This window comes from Salvelinus alpinus, chromosome 28 (assembly GCF_045679555.1).
Source record: "Salvelinus alpinus chromosome 28, SLU_Salpinus.1, whole genome shotgun sequence".
Classification (NCBI taxonomy): Eukaryota; Metazoa; Chordata; class Actinopteri; order Salmoniformes; family Salmonidae; genus Salvelinus; species Salvelinus alpinus.
Genome location: NC_092113.1, coordinates 10,236,768 through 10,256,061, shown reverse-complemented (window position 1 = coordinate 10,256,061; position 19,294 = coordinate 10,236,768). Strand labels below are relative to the sequence as shown.

The following is a 19,294-nucleotide window of genomic DNA, read 5'->3' as shown; positions in this document are numbered from 1 at the left end:
ATTCGGCTATTTCAGCCACACGAGTTGCTAATAGGTGTATAAAATCAAGCACACAGCCATGCAATCTCCATAGTCAAATATTGGCAGTCGAATGGCCTAACTGAAGAGCTCAGTGACATTCAACGTGGCACCGTCATAGGATGCCACCTTTCCAACAAGTCAGTTTGTCAAATGTCTGCCTTGATAGAGCTACCCCGGTCAACTGTAAGTGCTGTTATTGTGAAGTGGAAACGTATAGGAGCAACAACGGCTCAACCGCGAAGTGGTAGGTCACACAAGCTCACAGAATGGGATCGCTGGAGCGCATAGCACGTAAAAATCATCTGTCCTCAGTTGCAACATTCGGCTACCTAGTTCCAAACTGCCTCTGGAAGCAACGTCAGCACAATAACTGTTTCGTCGGGAGCTTCATGAAATGGGTTTCCATGGCCGAGCAGCCGCACACAAGCCTAAGATCACCATGGTCAATGCCAGGCGTCGGCTGGAGCGGTATCAAGCTCACAGCCATTGGACTCTGGAGCAGGGGAAACGCGTTCAGACTAATTTGCGTTTGGCAGATGCATGGAGAACGCTACCTGCCCAAATGCATAGTGCCAACTGTAAAGTTTGGTGGAAGAGGAATAATGGTCTGGGGCTTTTCTCATATTTCGGCCTAGGCCCCATAGTTCCAGTGAAGGGAAATCTTAACGCTACAGCATACAATTATATTATAGACGATTCTGTGCGTCCAACTTTGTGGCAACAGTTTGAGGAAGGCCCTTTCCTGTTTCAGCATGACAATGCCCCCGTACACGAAGCGAAGTCCATGTGCTTTTTGTGGTTTGTCAAGATCAGTGTGGAAGAACTTGACTGGCTTGCACAGAGCCCTGACCTCTACCCCATTGAAAACCTTTGGTGAATTTGAAACGCTGACTGCGAGCCAGGCCTAATCGCCCAACATCAGTGCCCAACCTCACTAATGCAATTGTGGCTAAATCAAAGCAAGTCCCCGCAGCAATGTTCCAACATCTAGTGGAATGCCTTCCCAGAAGAGTGAAGGCTGTTATAGCAGCAAAGGGGGGACCAACTCCATATTAATGCCCATGATTATGGAATGAGATGTTCGAAGAGCAGGTGTCCACATACCTTTGGTTATGTAGTGTATCAGAGGTCAGTGTCAATATGGTCTGTTTATATCAAAGTGCAGTTAGCAGCAGAGCAAACATAAATAAAGATTCTGATCCAAGCCATCTGTCATATTTTGCAAGTCATCCGTGTTTCAGTCATACATGAATCGATATCCACTACTTAGGCCTATACAGATTCATTATTGCAGCTCAGAAGCCCACAGAGCTCAATATTTAAACTTGATTGGTAGTTCCTCCTATGGGGGGGGGGGAGGGGTGGGGACCTCATCCTTTAGAGTGGGAAGGGGAAGGAGGAAGTTGCGTGCGATGCCACGTGGCACACGGTCCTCTCTTGGGATGAGACGATGAGGAGCGGGCAGGCCCAGGCATGTCGAGCCCCCGACACCCCTGTGCCAGTCTACTGGGCCCATACCCGGTGTGATCACACCTGGAAACAGCAGCACCAAGAGACAGGGGTGTGTGTCTGTGTGTGTGCGTGTGCACTTGTGTGTGTGTCGCACTCACACTCCCAGCACATCATCAACACACTCAGGCCATTCGGTGATTACACTCTCTATCGGCCATCGATAAAATTACCCTGAATGAATCACTTCCCCTGGTAACACATCTGTTTTTCCCTTTGCGCTGCTCCCTTCTCCTTTCAAGGATGTAGTTGTAATGTTTGTTTGATATGAAAAAAGGCGAACATATAGTGCCTATAGCCACCTGGTTAGCCAGTTGTGCTGGTTTTGTGTGAGTTATCTGTATGTTCACATATGTGAACATGAATGATTTAGCTCGTCCAGTGGTTCCCAAACTTTTTTTCACCTAGCCTACCCTTCACTGTTAATATCTGAATATATAAAAAATGACAGTCTGTCAACTACTTATAGACCCTTTACTTTAGTCTAAATATGACCTAGGTTTTGTGTCAGAGACAGTTCATGCCTCTGTATATCCCTGATACTCCAGCGGTAACTCTAGTTGACCTTTGACCCCTACAGAGTGATCTGCCCTTCGGTGGATTACCCTCCTGCCAAAATGTCCCAGCCCACTGCTGCTGACGAGGGGAGCACCTTCGAGCACCTGTGGAACACCTTGTAAGTGTACACACACACACACACACACACACACACACACACACACACACACACACACACACACACACACACACACACACACACACACACACACACACACCGTAGAGCCATGAACGGAACAGACAATTTCCCTTTTCTCTCTTGATACTTATTACATTTTAAACTTAATTTTATGTCATTGCATTATCTATTCTGACTAGATTTTTAAAAACTTTTTGGTGCAGTGTTTCGGCTCGTTTAATAAAAATGTAATTGAGTTGTGAAATAAGTGTTTGAGTTGGCTATTTTATTCCACAGCTAATGTGTTCCAAAAGAGATATTCATAAACATTCAGAATGTGCCCTATTTTTTCCTTATTAGCAATTCATTGAATTGGGGCAATCGCTGTTACCCAGAAGTAAACTCTCGTCAAATTTGTTCAGCTTTCTTATTTACTTCTCGGCAGAGGTGGCACCACAGCTTCAAAAGTGGTGTGGCAAAATTTGTACATGTGTCTTTTCAGGGGGCCTGGTGTTTTTCCTGGTCTCATGACCTGGTCATGTAAAACTCTGGGTCCTATTCATAGTCTATGACAGAACAGAATTTTAACTGGCCCGGACACGGAGTAGTTTTTAAATGCATTGGGGTCATGCAGGGCCTATACTGTAGGTTGGCATGCTTTCTCTCTATATGCAGCTATTAAAATCAAATAAAATTGTATTGTTCGCTTACACATTTTTTGCATATTTATTAATAGACTATATTTGGTTATTATGATATGTAATAAAAAGCTGTAAATCCTTAAGAGTCTATTGACACTAAGACAATCTAAGGAACATAATAAAAAAATCCCCATCAGAATCCATCAATTTAAGCTAGATATATGTTTTTTTGCATGGGCTGTGTCTCGATCCACCGCATCCGCCTATGTTTCTCACAAAAACATCTGTGGTGTCTGAAATGTTTGGCCTACAAACTAATAATGACCGCTCTATGGAAAGACGAGACTTTCACGAACAAGATGATGCTAAATGACTTAAATGTAAATGTAAATGTAAGATGGTGTTTTCCGTTTTGCTCTACGTCCCTCTTAAGCCTCAAAGGACTTGTCTGAAGTCGATAACGCTGATGTGGCAACTTCTGTCTGTAGCATCTGAACCGTTTGGGCTACAAACTAATATGACCTCTCTGTGGAAACGGGAGACTCTCACGAACACGATGGTGTTCTGTTTTGCTCACGGGACTTGTCTGAAGGTAACCCATACAAATGATTGGAAGTATGGAGGTAGTTTTGTGCCCCAAAAAATAAAGTGTTAAATATATGTAAAAAAAAAAAAAAAAATGAAACATATCCTGAGCTTTCCTATATCTCCTAGATATACAGTAGGACAGACACTTCTAAACCTTATTCCTTATGATTTATTTTTTTCAGTTTTTTTGCCATTTATGAATGCTATATTCAATGCGTTTCTATGGGCCATAGCAGTAAAGACCAAATTCAATACTTTATTAAATCATTTGTTACATTTTTTTGATAACTAAAGGGGTCCTAAAATTCAATATCAAATAGGTAAATTATCCATCGTATGACCATCTTAAAACAAGTCCATTTGTTAGCTTAGTAAAAAAATAACAATGGCTTAGACATTTAGAGGTTAATATAATTTAACAATGTAAGTCATTACTCTATTCTTTACAATTGCATTGTAGTAATTGCATTCATTTTAGAATAATTTCTTTAACATCGCAAAATAAGACCCTGCCCTTTTAAGATAGGACCTGGCTACGGTAGGCTAGCCAAGACACATGCTAAAGGGTATTTTTGTAGTTTTCTTTTAGCAGACTATCAACAGTAGCCAGCATATTGCTAGTGTGTTCACTTTTGAGGGTTTGCTTTTGTAAATCACTTTCATATAATAAACAAGCTCAGTGAGTAGATTGATGGACGCTTATTTTTGCTCAGGACAGCTTGCGTGTGCTGTGTGAAGGTATCTATCAACTTCTGTACTGCTCGAATGCTCGAAATGTTGTGATTCGCGGGAGCGTAGTCGTGCTTGAATGAATGGCCAATCATATTGCTCAAATACAAATAGCACAACTTTGCTGCATGTAGTATTCAATGGTTTTCAATGGTAGACTGCGACAGAGCAGGTAATTGCTGAACTGGAACCTGAAAAAATGCAGGCGGTCGGTGCTGCTGCTTGGCGGCGTCACACCAGATTGAACAGTACCGGAGGCTAATGCTGTGTCGCCATAAGTTTTCTGCCGGCTCTGCTTCTGGGTCCAAATGTGTTAACAATTGAGAGTTCGGTTGTGCCAGAGAGGAAGTCGCAAAAATAAACTTTCAGACAAAGCCCCCCCCCTTCCGCCAATTAACTACTGCGCACACAGGCTTGAAATCACCACTTCCAGTTTAAAAATGTAAGCACCGCCTTCGCCCAATCCTGATTCGTCCAAATAATCAATGACGAAAACACAAACACAGGAACTACTGCTGCTAGTTATCTCAGCCATTCGATTACAGCCTTGACAGATTATTTTGGTTAACACGCATACTCTGCCCACAAGAGATTAAATTGGGGCCATTCTCTTTCTTTGATTTTGGTCAGTTTGTTCATATGTGAGTGATGATGGATCCTGGTTTTTGGATCTGAGTGAGAAGTGTTTGATCAGACTGTGTCTCTGTTGACCCCCCCAGAGAACCGGACACCACCTACTTTGAGCTCCCCCACGGGGGTCACTCTGGGGAGAGGGCGGCTCCCTCCACCAGCACCCCCAGTAACGCTACAGAGGTCTGCATGGACATCTACCACATGAGGGACATGAACGACAACGTCATGGTAGGAAGAGAAAGTCTAGTTCAACTGCAATTTAATTCACAATTTAATTCAATGAACAGCACACTGTAAGGGCTGAGTCCTAACTTTCAAAAATGTGCGTAAAATCATGCTATGGAGATTTGAGGAAGTTTGAGTTATGATAAGATTTAGTCCTCACAAGAATCACCACAAGAAGAAATGCGTTAAAATACAGACGAGTGAAATGACCACCATACACTGTGTACAAAACATTAGGAACACCTTCTTAATATTGAGTTGCACCCCCTTTTTCCCTCAGAACAGCCTCAATTCATCGGGGCATGGACTCCACAAGGTGTCGAAAGCGTTCCACAGGGATGTTGGCCCATGTTGACTCCAACGCTTCACACAGTTGTGTCAAGCTGGCTGGATGTCCATTGGGTGGTGGACCGTCCTTGATACACACAGGAAACTGTTGAGCGTGAAAAACCCAGCAACGTTGCAGTTTTTGACACAAACAGTGCGCCTGGCACCTACTACCATACCCCGTTCAAAGGCACTTCAATCTTTTGTCATGCCCATTCACCCTCTGAATGGCACACATACTCAATCAATGTCTCAATCGTCTCAAGGCTTAAAAATCCTTCTTTAAACCTGTCTCCTCCCTTCATCTACACTGATTGGATTTAACAAGTGACATCAATAAGCGATCATAGCTTTCACCTGGATTCACCTGGTTAGTCTATGTCATGTACACTTACACTAGGCTACCTGGGGTGGCAGGTAGCCTAGTGGCTAGAGCGTTGGACTAGTAACCGGAAGGTTGCAAGATCGAATCCCTGAGCTGACAAGGTAAAAATCTGTCGTTCTGCCCCTGAACAAGGCAGTTAACCCACCGTTCCAAGGCCGTCATTGAAAATAAGATATTTTTCTTTACTGACTTGCCTAGTTAAATAAAAATAAAAACACATGTCAGCATGTCCACTCAGTGTACGTACTGGACTAGTATTTTAGAATGGATTAATGATTTTCTTTTCATGTTGACTTTGTGGCGGCGTGACATGCGTGGACAATAACCGACTAGCCGGTATCAGGTCAGGGTTGTTCCTGTGTTGGTGGGGGGTGGTTTTCCCTCCATTGAAGTAGAGATTCCCTCCTCATTTCCCTCTCCTCCGGAGCCCTTTCCCTCCCTCAGTACTCTGTGGTGAGTGGTCTGGGATTAGGGGGGAGGTTATCACCTTAATTAGAGAGCAGCAAGCCAAGCCCCACACACACACACACAAACTTCTGCTCTGCCATCTGTAGTGTGTGTGTGTGTCTAAAACAGCTGCAACAGTCTAGAAACTGCCATAACATTATTTCCAAAATGTTTAGACACAGCTCTCTATTGTAAACAGACGACTTCAATTATTTTTCAATGCGTTTGGCAAACAGATACCTTGTCAGTGCTTTATGAGGAAGGCACTAATGGACTAGAGAGTGTGTTGTTTTACCTGAAAACCATCAAACAATGCTCACACAACCAAAATCTATGAGAAGAGGACAAGTCATTCAATTACAAACAAGCCTTCTGATGTACAATATTGGACTGATCCAATATGTCACTGGGCAAGCCTGGACTTGCCTTGCTAGTTAATGAATAGTCATGAGAGAAAAAAATGGGAGGTCCTACATTTGTTGTTAGATGCAGGACTAGTTGAGAGGGCCGAGACAAGACCAGCAGCAGAGGCAGGTCAAAAGAAGCGAATGAACCTTCATACGTTGTTCCTCCATCACGACCCAACCCGGGTTCTAGTGAGCGGTTCACCTGCCCGGCCCTGTGGATCTGAAAGATGACTAGTGTGGTTCATAGCAGTGACCGCACCTGATCACACCTGACCTTACCGTACCTGACCGCTCCCCTTCTCCCAGTTCTATCTATGACCATCCGGTCAGGGGAGCGTCATTCTCCTTACGACCGCCCTACGCTCTCTACAGGACATCTAAAATGTTGTACGTTAGTGACCCCGGGCAGCACTACACCACGGTAAGGTGTCTGTGACTTTTATTTCTGCTATTATGCTGTATATATCTGTTTTAGTCTACACACCTGTGTAGATGTCATTTGGATGTGTAATTTTGATGTGTCATTTTTGTGAGGATAACTTATTTTTGGTTGGTTTGTGTCATTGGTTCTATTTGGGAATCAGTCACAGTATTGTTCAGTAGTACTGTGTTACTCAGAACCATAATTTGTGTAGACTGGTTATTCAAGTAGGGTAGGCGGATGAAGATGTAAGGGGGTCAATGATAGGTCGGATGCCTCCTGTTCTTTTGCTTTTTGTGTAAATACTATTTAAGATTTATCACAGAGTAACTGACATCTGTGTCATTTTACTGTAATATTACAAAAGACAATATATCTCATGGATTTAACTATACTTCAAATCCAATCCAATTTTATTTGTCACATGCGCTGAATACAACAGGTGTAGACCTTACCGTGAAATGCTTACTTACTGACTGGAGTCCATCCATATTGTTGGTATGTGTCTCAACTGTATTGACGTTGGTACGCTCCGTTGGCTTTATTGGGAAGATGGGGGATATAGAGTTTGCTATAAAGAATTATAGTCACCATTCCAGTTCTGATATCATGGGACTGGTTGTCACAGGCGTTCACAATAACAGTTTTGAAGGTAAATATTTCAATGCACAAAATTATTTGTTGTGTGAATTCCATGAGTCCCGAGTGGCACAGTAGTCTAAGACACTACATCTCAGTGCAAGAGGTGTCACTACAGTACCTGGTTTGAATCCAGGCTGCATCACATCTGGCCATGATTGGGCATCCCATAGGGCAGCGCACAATTGTCCCAGCGTCATCCGGGTTAATAATAATTTATTTTTAACTGACTTGCCTAGTTAAATTCACAACAACAACAAAAAAATCTCACATCGGATGTAAGAAGTTGAATTTTGCTACTTTTTTTCACGAACAGAGATTAATTAATTAATTAATTAATTAGTAAGAAATCATAAACATAATCATTAGGATGGTAAAAGAAAAACGCTGCTCCTGAACCAGCGGTTAGGGGAAACTTCTACCTACCCCAGTATAACAAACACTCTTTACTGGCGCTGGGGTTAAATTGCCCATAGGTGCAGATCTTGGATCAGCTTACCTTCCCCAAATCATAACCTTATCCTCTTTACTGCCACTTCCCATTTCATCCCAATAGGGGGCAGACATTCATGACTTCATGATCAGAGTTTAGACCAAATTGGTGATGTAGCAGTTACCAGGCGCTAATCTACTCCACCCAAATATTCTGCTTAGTCCAGACATGCAACAAAACGCATGATGCCATGAAATTCATTTTTCATTGCATCCTGATTGGTAGGGATATTTATTGTATTTTTATTGTCTTCCCACTGGGCCACATATGTCAATTCAATGTCTATTCCATTAATTGAAATGACTTGGAAACAATGTTGTGTGTACCCAGTGTGTTATTTCAACGCAGTGAATTGATAAGAAGATAGATGGAACGTTTTTAGATGCTGTGATTAGTTCAGGACGCAAACAGTAGGTCACCAGGAGTGCACTATTCTTTTTTTTTTTTTTTTTTTTTTTTTAATTTTATCCCCTTTTCTCCCCAATTTTCGTGGTATCCAATCGCTAGTAATTACTATCTTGTCTCATCGCTACAACTCCCGTACGGGCTCGGGAGAGACGAAGGTCGAAAGTCATGCGTCCTCCGAAGCACAACCCAACCAAGCCGCACTGCTTCTTAACACAGCGCGCCTCCAACCCGGAAGCCAGCCGCACCAATGTGTCGGAGGAAACACCGTGCACCCGCCCCCCTCAGTTAGCGCGCACTGCGCCCGGCCCGCCACAGGAGTCGCTGGAGCACGATGAGACAAGGATATCCCTACCGGCCAAACCCTCCCTAACCCGGACGACGCTAAGCCAATTGTGCGTCGCCCCACGGACCTCCCGGTCGCGGCCGGCTGCGACAGAGCCTGGGCGCGAACCCAGACTCTGGTGGCGCAGCATAGCACTGCGATGCAGTGCTCTAGACCACTGCGCCACCCGGGAGGCCCAGGGAGTGCACTATTCTAACACACACACACACACACACACACACACACACACACACACACACACACACACACACACACACACACACACACACACACACACACACACACACACACACACACACACACACACACACACACACACACACACACACACACACACACACAGGCAGTGGTGGCTTTTGCTCTGTTTCAACTTGTTATAGATCAAGCTGAGACATTATGACATAGCACACCTGTGTGTGTGTGTGTGAGTGTGTGTGCGTGCGTGCGTGTGTGGGTGCAAGTGTGTGTGTGTGGTTACCTCTGTGACTACAGTATGTTCCTCAGATGAACTTGTCTAAAATGTTTTCTAGAGATGACAACAACAGCTGGACTTGTCTCACTATAGTGGAAACTCCCTTTACGAACCAAGGTCTCTCAAATAGATACATGTTGCATACTATTAACAGTAAAACAAATATTAAGAACACTTTCTATGAAGTGTCTTTGTGTACTACAAATTATGAATGCATTTATAGGCATTCATTCATACAGGCTGTTATAGGAAACCACTGGCTTTTACCAATGTTCAGAGCAAGTCTTGAACTATACATCCAGCCCAAGCCTGGTTTAATCAGGAATGGGTCTTTATAGTTGCATGTCAGGTACACACTTAGGAAAAAAAGGGCTCTCTATAACCTAAAAGGGTTCTTCGGCTGTCCCCAAAGGGAAATCAAAAATGTTGGTTCCTGATTAAGAATGTTAGTTCATCCCTTTGGGTTCCATGTAGAACACTTTCCACAGACGGAACCCAAAAGGGTTCTACCTGAAACCAAAAAGGGTTCTCCTATGGAGACAGCCGAAGAACCCTATTGGAACCCTTTTTTCTGAGAGTGTAGTGTCTGGTGTAAGTTCCTCAAATGGTGCATGGGTCATGATCCAGTGGTGAACGCCTGGGTTCTGGCTAGAAATAGGTTTTTCCTGTACGGGGGGAATCAAAATTACTTTCGATGAGTCATCATTGTTTTAAACACTTAGGGAACCACAACCCACTGCTTGACAACAACAAACCCCAGTCAAAATGTGTGAATTCACCTCAGTATTGATATGACATGGGCCGCCTGCCCCAAAGACAATCCCATGTACTGTCCTTATATGGGCGCACCACTATCTCCCCTCCTGTGACCTTTGAGCCCGACTCCTATACTTTTTAGTGTTTTCCTCATTCCCCTCTGTCTCTCTTTCTCTCTGGGACAAATGTCAGACAATGTTTATCCTAGCTGTGCGGGTCTTCACTATGCATTCTCCAGCGTGTGCATACTTGCGCTGATGTTGTCGTCTGAGTCCAGGCATGCTGTAATTAGAACACCGCCGCAATTTTTTGGGTCTCTCTCCCTCTTTCTTTCTCTCTCTCTCAGTTCATCCCCTGTCGTTCTCTCTGTCAGTGTTTTTTTCCCCCTAACCTTTGCCATTAAAGGGTCTTTGAGGGTCTTTGAGAAGGGGTGCTGCTGTGTTTGGGAGAGAGTTGTGTCCATCGATGCACACCCCTCTACCGACACTACAGGCTATGCTTCCTCTTTCTTCTTGCTTTATTTTGCTCTGAAACTTCTGACTGAGGAGTTTGTGTTGTGAAAGTGAATACAGCCGGTTGGAAGGATGTACTACGTGAAAAAGAAGGTAACTCTTGGTGTTTCATTTTATGTCTATGTGTGTTCAACCTTGTCTTGTATACCTCTGTTTTGCCCAGTTCATTACAGTAGTATTGTTTTGATTGTACAGAGGTTGTGAAGGGAAATCAGGTGGGGAAAGACATTTTATTTTTATTTTTTGAATGTATTTCTCCATAGTATTCCACACTCCATTGCAAAATGATATTGCTTATATTGATGACTGATAATTATCAGTTGTGTGCTAATCTTCAATCAAGTACAGTAGTTACTGCACGAGTTGGCGACTTTGTATAGACTTTATTATGGCCAGATTATTGATGATTTTGAGGTTGTCTGTAAATTGAGTATTAGAAGATTGTTTTCTTCGAGCTTTTCCCTCCATGTGCAGGTAGTTTGGCTAGTGATCTGAAGTTTCTCACCACTCACCACAGAGTTACACATTTTCCCCATGGAGATGGCACTGGCAGGCAATTAGGCAGATCACAGATTACATTGATGTTTTACAACCTCACCTAGCCCCCCTGGGGGGGATACAGGGTGGGGGTCTACACACACACATTTTTGTTTTACTATCCTTGTGGGGACCAAACAAAAAATTCAAATTCTAAATCCTATTTTCTCTAACCTTAACCTAACCTAAACCATAACCCTAACTTCTAAACCGAACCCTAATTCTAACCCTAACCCTGAACCTAACCCCTAAGCCTAAAATAGCCTTTTTCCTTGTGGGGACTGGTGAAATGTCCCCACTTGTTTGAATTTTCCTTGTTTTACACACACCTCAACAATTCCTACCCCTCCAAAAACCCTTCCTTCGAGTGTTGTAACCTGAACCCCCTGATGAGCCCAAAAACCCCTGTATGTCTCTCCAGGTTGGGCCTTACCTTTTCCTTAACAATTTCCTCCTCCCTCCCTCCTTCTTTCCCTCCCTCCCTCCTTCCCTCTGTGCAGTCCCAGTACAACCTGTTGAGCAGCAGCATGGAGGCGAACCTGGGGAGCCAGCGAGCGGCGTCCACCAGCCCCTACAGCTCGGGGGAGAACACGTCTGCAGTGCCGACACCGTCACCCTACTCGCAGCCCAACAGCACATTTGACGGCCTGTCGCCGGCGCCAGCTATCCCGTCCAACACCGACTACCCTGGACCCCACTGCTTCGAGGTCACCTTCCAGCAGTCCAGTACTGCCAAGTCCGCCACCTGGACGGTGAGTTTTAGATCATGTAGACGTACACACACGCAGACATACATGCGCATGCAAACGTTACAAGCTAACGGGACGGCGAGGGGTTGTTTTGTCTCTGTCTGATTGTCTCTATCTCTCTCTCTCTTTCTCTCTTTATTCTGCTCTCTCTAGTTTTTCATTTTATTGTCTGTTTCAGTGTCTCTGTCTTCCCTTGACTAAAAGGTAATGTAAAAGTCACAAACTAATGGTGCTGGCTAAGTTGCTACTTTCCCTGAGAACGGACTGACATTGCTGCGTTAGATCAGAGAAGTTCTCTTGATGAGATGGGTTGTTGGCTGCAACCGAGGATGTATTTAAGTCTATGGCTGCAACCACTCCTGTGACAGAAGACTGATTTGCGGGAATCTGTGTGTTTGACTCTTCATGGGTTCAAAGAGTAGACACTGACCTAACTATTCTGGTATCAGTATAAGACAGTGATCTGTTTTTCAAGTGATTGAGAGTTAGTTCTGTTGTTACTTTCTTCCTCCCAGAACTGATCTGTTATTGATACCATACCACAAGCATGACTAAAAGGTTCAGTACAACGACTCAATCCAAAATTCTGCCATTTAGGTGCTTGCAACACATGTGTCAAACAAAGTGGGCGTGCAGAGGGGAAGAGATTTTTGTAGGGGGGACAATTACTTTGTAGCACCTGACAAATACAGCTCTGAACACTGAACAACAATGAATGGTTGTACATGTTTAATGATTTTCAATATACTGTAGTAACTGATTAAGAATGTTAGTTCATCTCTTAAGTTTAAAAGTCAATCCTGCTTTGTTTTGTTTACCTCTGTTGTGCTATCTTTTGCAAGATAGGATTCCCGTTAAAGAAAGTCACTTTCTCCATTAATACTAAAGGGGAAACCTGGGAAACCTGGGAACATATATCAATATTCAGATATGTTTCACCTGAAGAAATCTAATGACATTTATGTATTTGACATACCCCCACCCCAAACAGACCAAACTAAATCGACAGTTCTGGAATGTATCTAGAGACACTTGAAACGGGAGCTGCTGCGATGTGATTTGTCTGAGCTGAAAAAGAGTTGCCTCCCGAAAGGTGTCGCCCCGGATTGTTACAGAGTTGACCTCTGTTTGAAACGTGAACCTGTGTTTCCTTGCCTGAGGGGGCTTTTTGGCTGTGTCTGTCAAGCGTACTCAAGCGTGGGGGACTTTATTCAGGGCTTGGTGGCGGTAAGGATCTGTAAAAGGATCCCCCGGCCACTGAGGCGCTGCTTTGTGACCCACCACCGTGTTACGTCTTTCTTCAGCCCTTCTCTTGGCTGTCACCCGCGTCGCTCCGGGGCTCCACTCTGTCCCCACACATAGGCTTCCTCTCCAATGTGTCTGTCAACTGTTCTTTGACACAAGCTTTTCCCCTTACCTGTCTCATGGCGACTGAGGATACACTCGGAAAACACCAGCCCCGTTGTTGTAACTAGACAATTTATAGGGCCCAACGTTTTTTACATCAGGATAATCTATGGGCCCTTCCTTTGACAGATTTTAGGAGAGGAGCCTACAGTAATTGCAGAATTGGTGTTAGTGTTTGGTTTCTTATATTCTGTAGTTTGTATGATTGATAGTTGGAATCCATCACCTTATGTTGAATGAGAACGGATGAACTATGTTGTTACAAATCCGAAACACTTCTACCTGAGGACTGAGGTCGGGCGATATTCAAGTAGAGACAGAAAACGACTTGACTGAGCAGCGCACACACAGGGTGATACACACTGAGTAATACACTCCTTACAGGCCCACTCCTTTATTTGAAAAATAACAAAATGGTTGCCCCTCCACTTGATTTGCTATTAAGCTGAGCGATGGTGCTTGAGAAATGTAAACCAACTACTCTCAAATTCATATTCTTCAAGAATCAATGCGTTTATATAACTAAAGGGGCAATCTGCAGTTCAAACAATAACAAAGAGTTTACCCACCACTGTTTTGGTACAGCTGAAGGACTGCCGTGTAACCATTCTCAAATTCATAGACAGATCTATGGATGCAAGGACTGACCATCCGTGATATCAAAATTATAGTTTTAACCATGTTTTGAGGCTATACAGTGTTTGTTCACAATTATATTGTCTACAAACAATGGATTAAAACAAGCTTATATTTTGGGTTCTGATGGGGTATAACAGTTGAAGTAAGTTCATGACGCATTGGTAAGTTATATTCTTCAAGAATCAATGGGTATATATTTCATTATTTAAAAGTACAAAAATTGATGTACAAATCACAGATTGTCCCTTTGATATACATACAAAAAAATGACCGTGATGAGTGGGCCTTTAAGGTAGCACAGGGAGAGTCCTTAGACCCTGCACTAAACTGCCCTGCCTTGCGTGTCTGCCTGACGGAACAATTAAAGCAGTATTGTTACCTGAACGCAGTAGTTAGACAGAGTGGGGGAACAATGTTAAGTATCTCGGTGTGAAAATATACCCTGTTATTACATTAATTAATCATTTTGTATAGCAAATGATTAGGGGAAAGAAGATGACCTCGCAGAAAAAGTGGATTTGTAAAAGTCTGGGATGATTGTTATAAATTGGTCCCCTATTATAAAATATGGAATTAGAATTTGAATGGTATCCAACTGAAATATGAATGTTACAATAAAAGTGTTGTTCTCTAAATGTGTTCTAGACAGACAAATGAAGAATAGATGTTTGGATTCATATAAATATACAGTGCCTTCAAAAAGTAGTCACACCCCTTGACCTTTTCCACATTTTTATGTGTTACATCCTGAATTTTAAATTAATAAAAATGTTAGATTTTTTTGTCACTGGCTTACACTCATACCCCATAATGTCAAAGTATAATAATATTTTTCTAAAATCTTCTAAATTAATAAAAAGTGAAAAGCTGAAATGTCTTGAGTCAATAACTATTCAACTCCTTTGTTATGGCAAGCCTCAATACGTTCAGGAGTAAAAATGTGCTTAACAAATCACATAATAAGTTGTCTCGACTGTCTGCAATAATAGTGTTTAACATTATTTTTGAATGACTACCTCATCTCTGTACCCCACACATACAATTATCTGTAAGGTCCCTCAGTCGAGCAGTACATTTAAACACAGATTCAACCACAAAGAACAGGAAGGCTTTCCAATGCCTCGCAAAGAAGGGAAACTATTGGTAGATGGGTAAAAAAGCAGACATTGAATATCCCTTTGAGCATGGTGAAGTTATTAATTACACTTTGAATGGTGTATCAATACACCCAGTCACGACAAAGACACAGAGGTCCTTCCTAACTCAGTTGCTGGAGAGGAAGGAAACCACTCAGGGATTTCACCATGAGGCCAATGGTGACTTTAAAACATTAACAGGTGATAGGAAAAAACTGAGGATGGATCAACAACATTGCAGTTACTCCACAATACTAACCTACATGACAGACTGAAAAGAAGGAAGCCTGTACGGAATAAAAATATTACAAAACATGCATCCTGTTAGCATCAAGGCACTAAAGTAATATTGCAAAAGATGATTTGGGGCAAATCCAATACAACACATTACTGAGTACCACTCTCCATATTTTCAAGTATAGCGGTGGCAACATCATGTTATTGGTATTCTTGTAATCGTTAAGGACTGCGTAATATTTCAGGATAAAAAATAAACGGAATGGAGCTTTCCACCAGACACTGGGAGATGAATTCACCTTTCAGCAGGACAATAACCTAAAACTCATGTCCAAATCTACACTGGAGTTGCTTACCAAGAAGACAATGAATGTTCCTGAGTGGCCGAGTTACAGTTTCGACATAAATCTACCTGAAAATCTATTGCAAGACCTGAAAATGGTTGTCTAGCAATGATCAACAACCATTTTGACAGAGCTTGAAGAATTTTGAAAAGAGTAATGGGCAAATGTTGCACAATCCAGGTGTGGAAAGCTGTTAGAGATTTACCCAGAAAGACTCACAGCTGTCATCGCTGCCAAAGGTGCTTCTACAAAGTATTGACTCAGAGATGTGTATACTTATGTAAATGAGATATGTATGGATTCAGGATTATATCTCTGAACTAAGCACCAAGGTCAGTTTAGCATTTTCTCTCCTCTAATGGTTATGATTTGGATTTGGGAGACAGTAAACTGATCCTAGATCTGTGCCCACAGGCAACTCCTACCCAAAGCACTAACAAAAGGAGCATTTGTACTCGAGTAGGACAACAAATCAAAGAAACCCCCAAGACAGGACATAACAATGTTTGTCAAGTCCATTCGTGGACCATTTGCATCGCAAATGCTTTTTTTGGGCTACTAGTAACATGTCAGTGTGTTGTTAAGCAAACGTGAGTTTCTGAAAAGAAAATAGCTTACCGTCAAGCCGATAGGAATGAAAGAGTTGCTTCTAATGCAGGGGGATTCCCAAAATGGCAGGAGAGTGTGTAACACCTTTAATCCCGCGTCGGGCCCGTGCTTGAACATGAATCGGCTTGGGGATCAGTGTCTGTGGGGAGTTGAGACACTGTGTGGTGGACTTGAAAGGGTTAAGGTGGGAGAAGAGGCTGGGTGGTTGCAGGCTTGTGGGGCCCCAGGCTATGGGGAATGGCATAGGGGCATATTGACTTCACCTCCTAGTTTTGGCCGTTACGACTATCTCTCAGCTACTGTAGGAGGCACTGGGCTTTGGAGAGATTAACTCCTTAAATACTATGGCTGCTGTTCAGACAGACTCGGTTTGTGTTTGCAAGCAGCTCGTTATGTGTTAAAAATGTATTAAAGGTGACATTGCCACTCCAATGAGTTGCCCTTGCCAATAGGACCTTTTCAATGACACTTTTTAACTTTAAAATGTTCTCTTTTATCTGGACTGGTGAGGATTTGGAGTGCTGTTGTGTCTGTGTGGAGAGTCTGTACTGTCTATGTATTGTAGGCTATGGTTACCATGTTGTTGCCATTTACAGCCCAGCAACAATCTGTCCTTGGGAATGAACATTGAATTGAATACACTAACTACTTGACTGACAGCAGTCATCAGTTTTAGACTGCAGTATTGGCGATTTGAAGGAGTTGACACCTGCTCTGGTTACTGTAGGTGGAATAGAATAGAATAGAACAGAAGAAGGCATGGCACAACACAACACAAAGAATACCTTGTGTTTCATGAAAACCCCCATCATGATTATTCACACTGAACGAATCTACCCAAGATTACTTTAAGCCACTCTATTTACAAGTGATCTCATAGCTGCTGTTATGGGTGTCTTGGGTGTCTGTCTGGTAAACAACACATTATTCTGTATTAGGGATAATTGCTCCCAAGCATGCACCATCCATCCTTCAAATGAGCCCTTTGCCTCCAAAACTTCAAACATTCCTGGAGCTCTCAGAGCAAGAAGTGTCATGATGGGATGAAAATGAGATCTAACACCTCAGCCCTTTTCCAATAACGACCCATCGGCGCTCCCGATGCTTCGACAAAGCTCCGACAACGCTCCGCCACTCAGCTGGGTGTGGATTGGGATGAGGAAGGGACAGGCCGGAGCATGCTCTGTATCCCGGCGTGTCAGGAGCTGCTCTTCCCAGCTATTAGCCTCTCACAGTCAGGACGCAGGCCCGAACATGCCCATAGAGTCAGACACCGACCGCACATCCTTTCTCTAAGTCTACCCCATCCATACCACTGCCTGTCTGCATGCTTGTGTTGCCACAGCTTGGTAACACGCACACACACTTGATAATGAGGATATTCGAACACACATTCACACACGTAAACACACACACACACAGAATTGGAATCAATTAGCCACCTTTCTTAGTGTTACATCCTCGCAGTCTTTACTCACACAGATTTCCATAGACACTCTGCATCAGGCTTTGGAGCAGGTAGCTCCTGTTTTGATATGTATCAATCAAAATAGTAATCTGTACATGAAGCACATCAATAGGTAAAGGTGTTGTCACTTTTTGTGCATTATATCAAACTCAACAAAGTATTTACATTAATACATGATAAGATATGGTACGATGCGATACAATATTATACTGGACAAAAATATAAACGCAACATGCAACAATTTTGAGTTACAGTTCATATAAGGAAGTCAGCCATCATTGGAGGCAGTTTATGGTAGAGAAAGGAACATTACATTCTCTGGCAACAGCTCTGGTTGACATTCCTGCAGTCAGCATGTCAATTGCACACTCCCTCAAAACTTCTGACATCTGTGGCATTGTGTTGTGTGACAAAACTGCACATTTTAAAGTGGCTTTTTATTGTCCCCAGCACAAGGTGCACCTGTGTAATGATCGTGCTGTTTAATCAGCTTCTTGATATGCCACACGTGTCAGGTGGATTATATTGTCAAAGGAGAATGCTCACTAACAGGGATGTAAAGAAATTCGTGCACAACATTTTAGTGAAATAAGCTTTTTGTGCGTAGGGAAAATGTGTGGGATTTTTAAATTCAGCTCTTGAAACATGGGACCAGCACTAGATGTTTATATATTTTTGTTTGTTTATATCAAGTGTACAGAGTTTATCATATAGATTTCAAGCATGGATTAAATCTTGTAGTGGAGATGCTAGGCTATCTGCTGACAAGTCATTACTCTTACACACCTTTCCCAGCTAACTTTAGCCACAACTAGCTAACAATCAATGAAAGTAAATGTGCAATTGTCAACATTTCCTGGTCAACTCAACAAAATCAACTCCATATTTAGTTACTTAATTAAAGGTGATTTGGCCATAAAGAAAAACAACAACAACATGCAAACTTCCATTGATTTTTAGCTACCGGTGGCTAAAGTTAGCTGAGGTTTGTGGCTGTGAAAACCAAACCATCGATTACAGTTTCTCCTGGCACATGACCTACTTTCAGGGTGAGGAACCATCTAACATCAATTTGTGAAATCCTGAACAGATTGTGCCTAAAGGCAACTTTTACCCGGAGCTGTGGAGCCACGAGCAACATCAATACACTTCCAGTAATATTGATAACTAGTAGGAACATCATAAACAACGCTTCTTTTTAGACTGCAGATATGCATTTAGATTGTTTTGTGCTTGTATAGGTAGGCCTGCAGTTATTCTTAGTTAACAATATTCTCAATTAATTTGATCCACATTTGGAGATATTTACAAGTGCAACAGTAGCTCATTATTCCCAAAGCACCAACCACTTCAAAAGAGACCAGCTCCAGTACGTCATGGTGAACATAACTCCGAGAAAATACATATCACATGTGGTGTTCCACAAGATTCGATTTTGAGTCTGGTACTGTTCAGTTTATATATGTTACCCCCTGTCAGCGTTATCAGAAAGCACAGCATTGATTTTCACTGCTACGCAGACGATACACAACTTTA

The 19,294-nt window shown here is 42.7% G+C and overlaps 1 protein-coding gene across 2 annotated transcripts in view; it reads left to right on the top strand.

Annotated features, from left to right (window-relative positions):
- Positions 1 to 4,889: 4,889 nt before the first annotated feature.
- Positions 4,890 to 19,294, top strand: part of tp73 (tumor protein p73) — a 28,531-nt gene continuing 14,126 nt past the window's right edge. The window contains exons 1-2 of one of the 2 annotated variants that reach the window (XM_071371562.1): positions 4,890 to 5,025; positions 11,670 to 11,921. In XM_071371562.1, the coding sequence (XP_071227663.1) occupies positions 4,984 to 5,025; positions 11,670 to 11,921 (294 nt within the window). In that variant the 5' untranslated portion in view covers positions 4,890 to 4,983. Of the gene's footprint in view, positions 5,026 to 10,581; positions 10,726 to 11,669; positions 11,922 to 19,294 lie in introns of those variants that run through there. The other variant, XM_071371563.1, reaches the window with a different exon arrangement.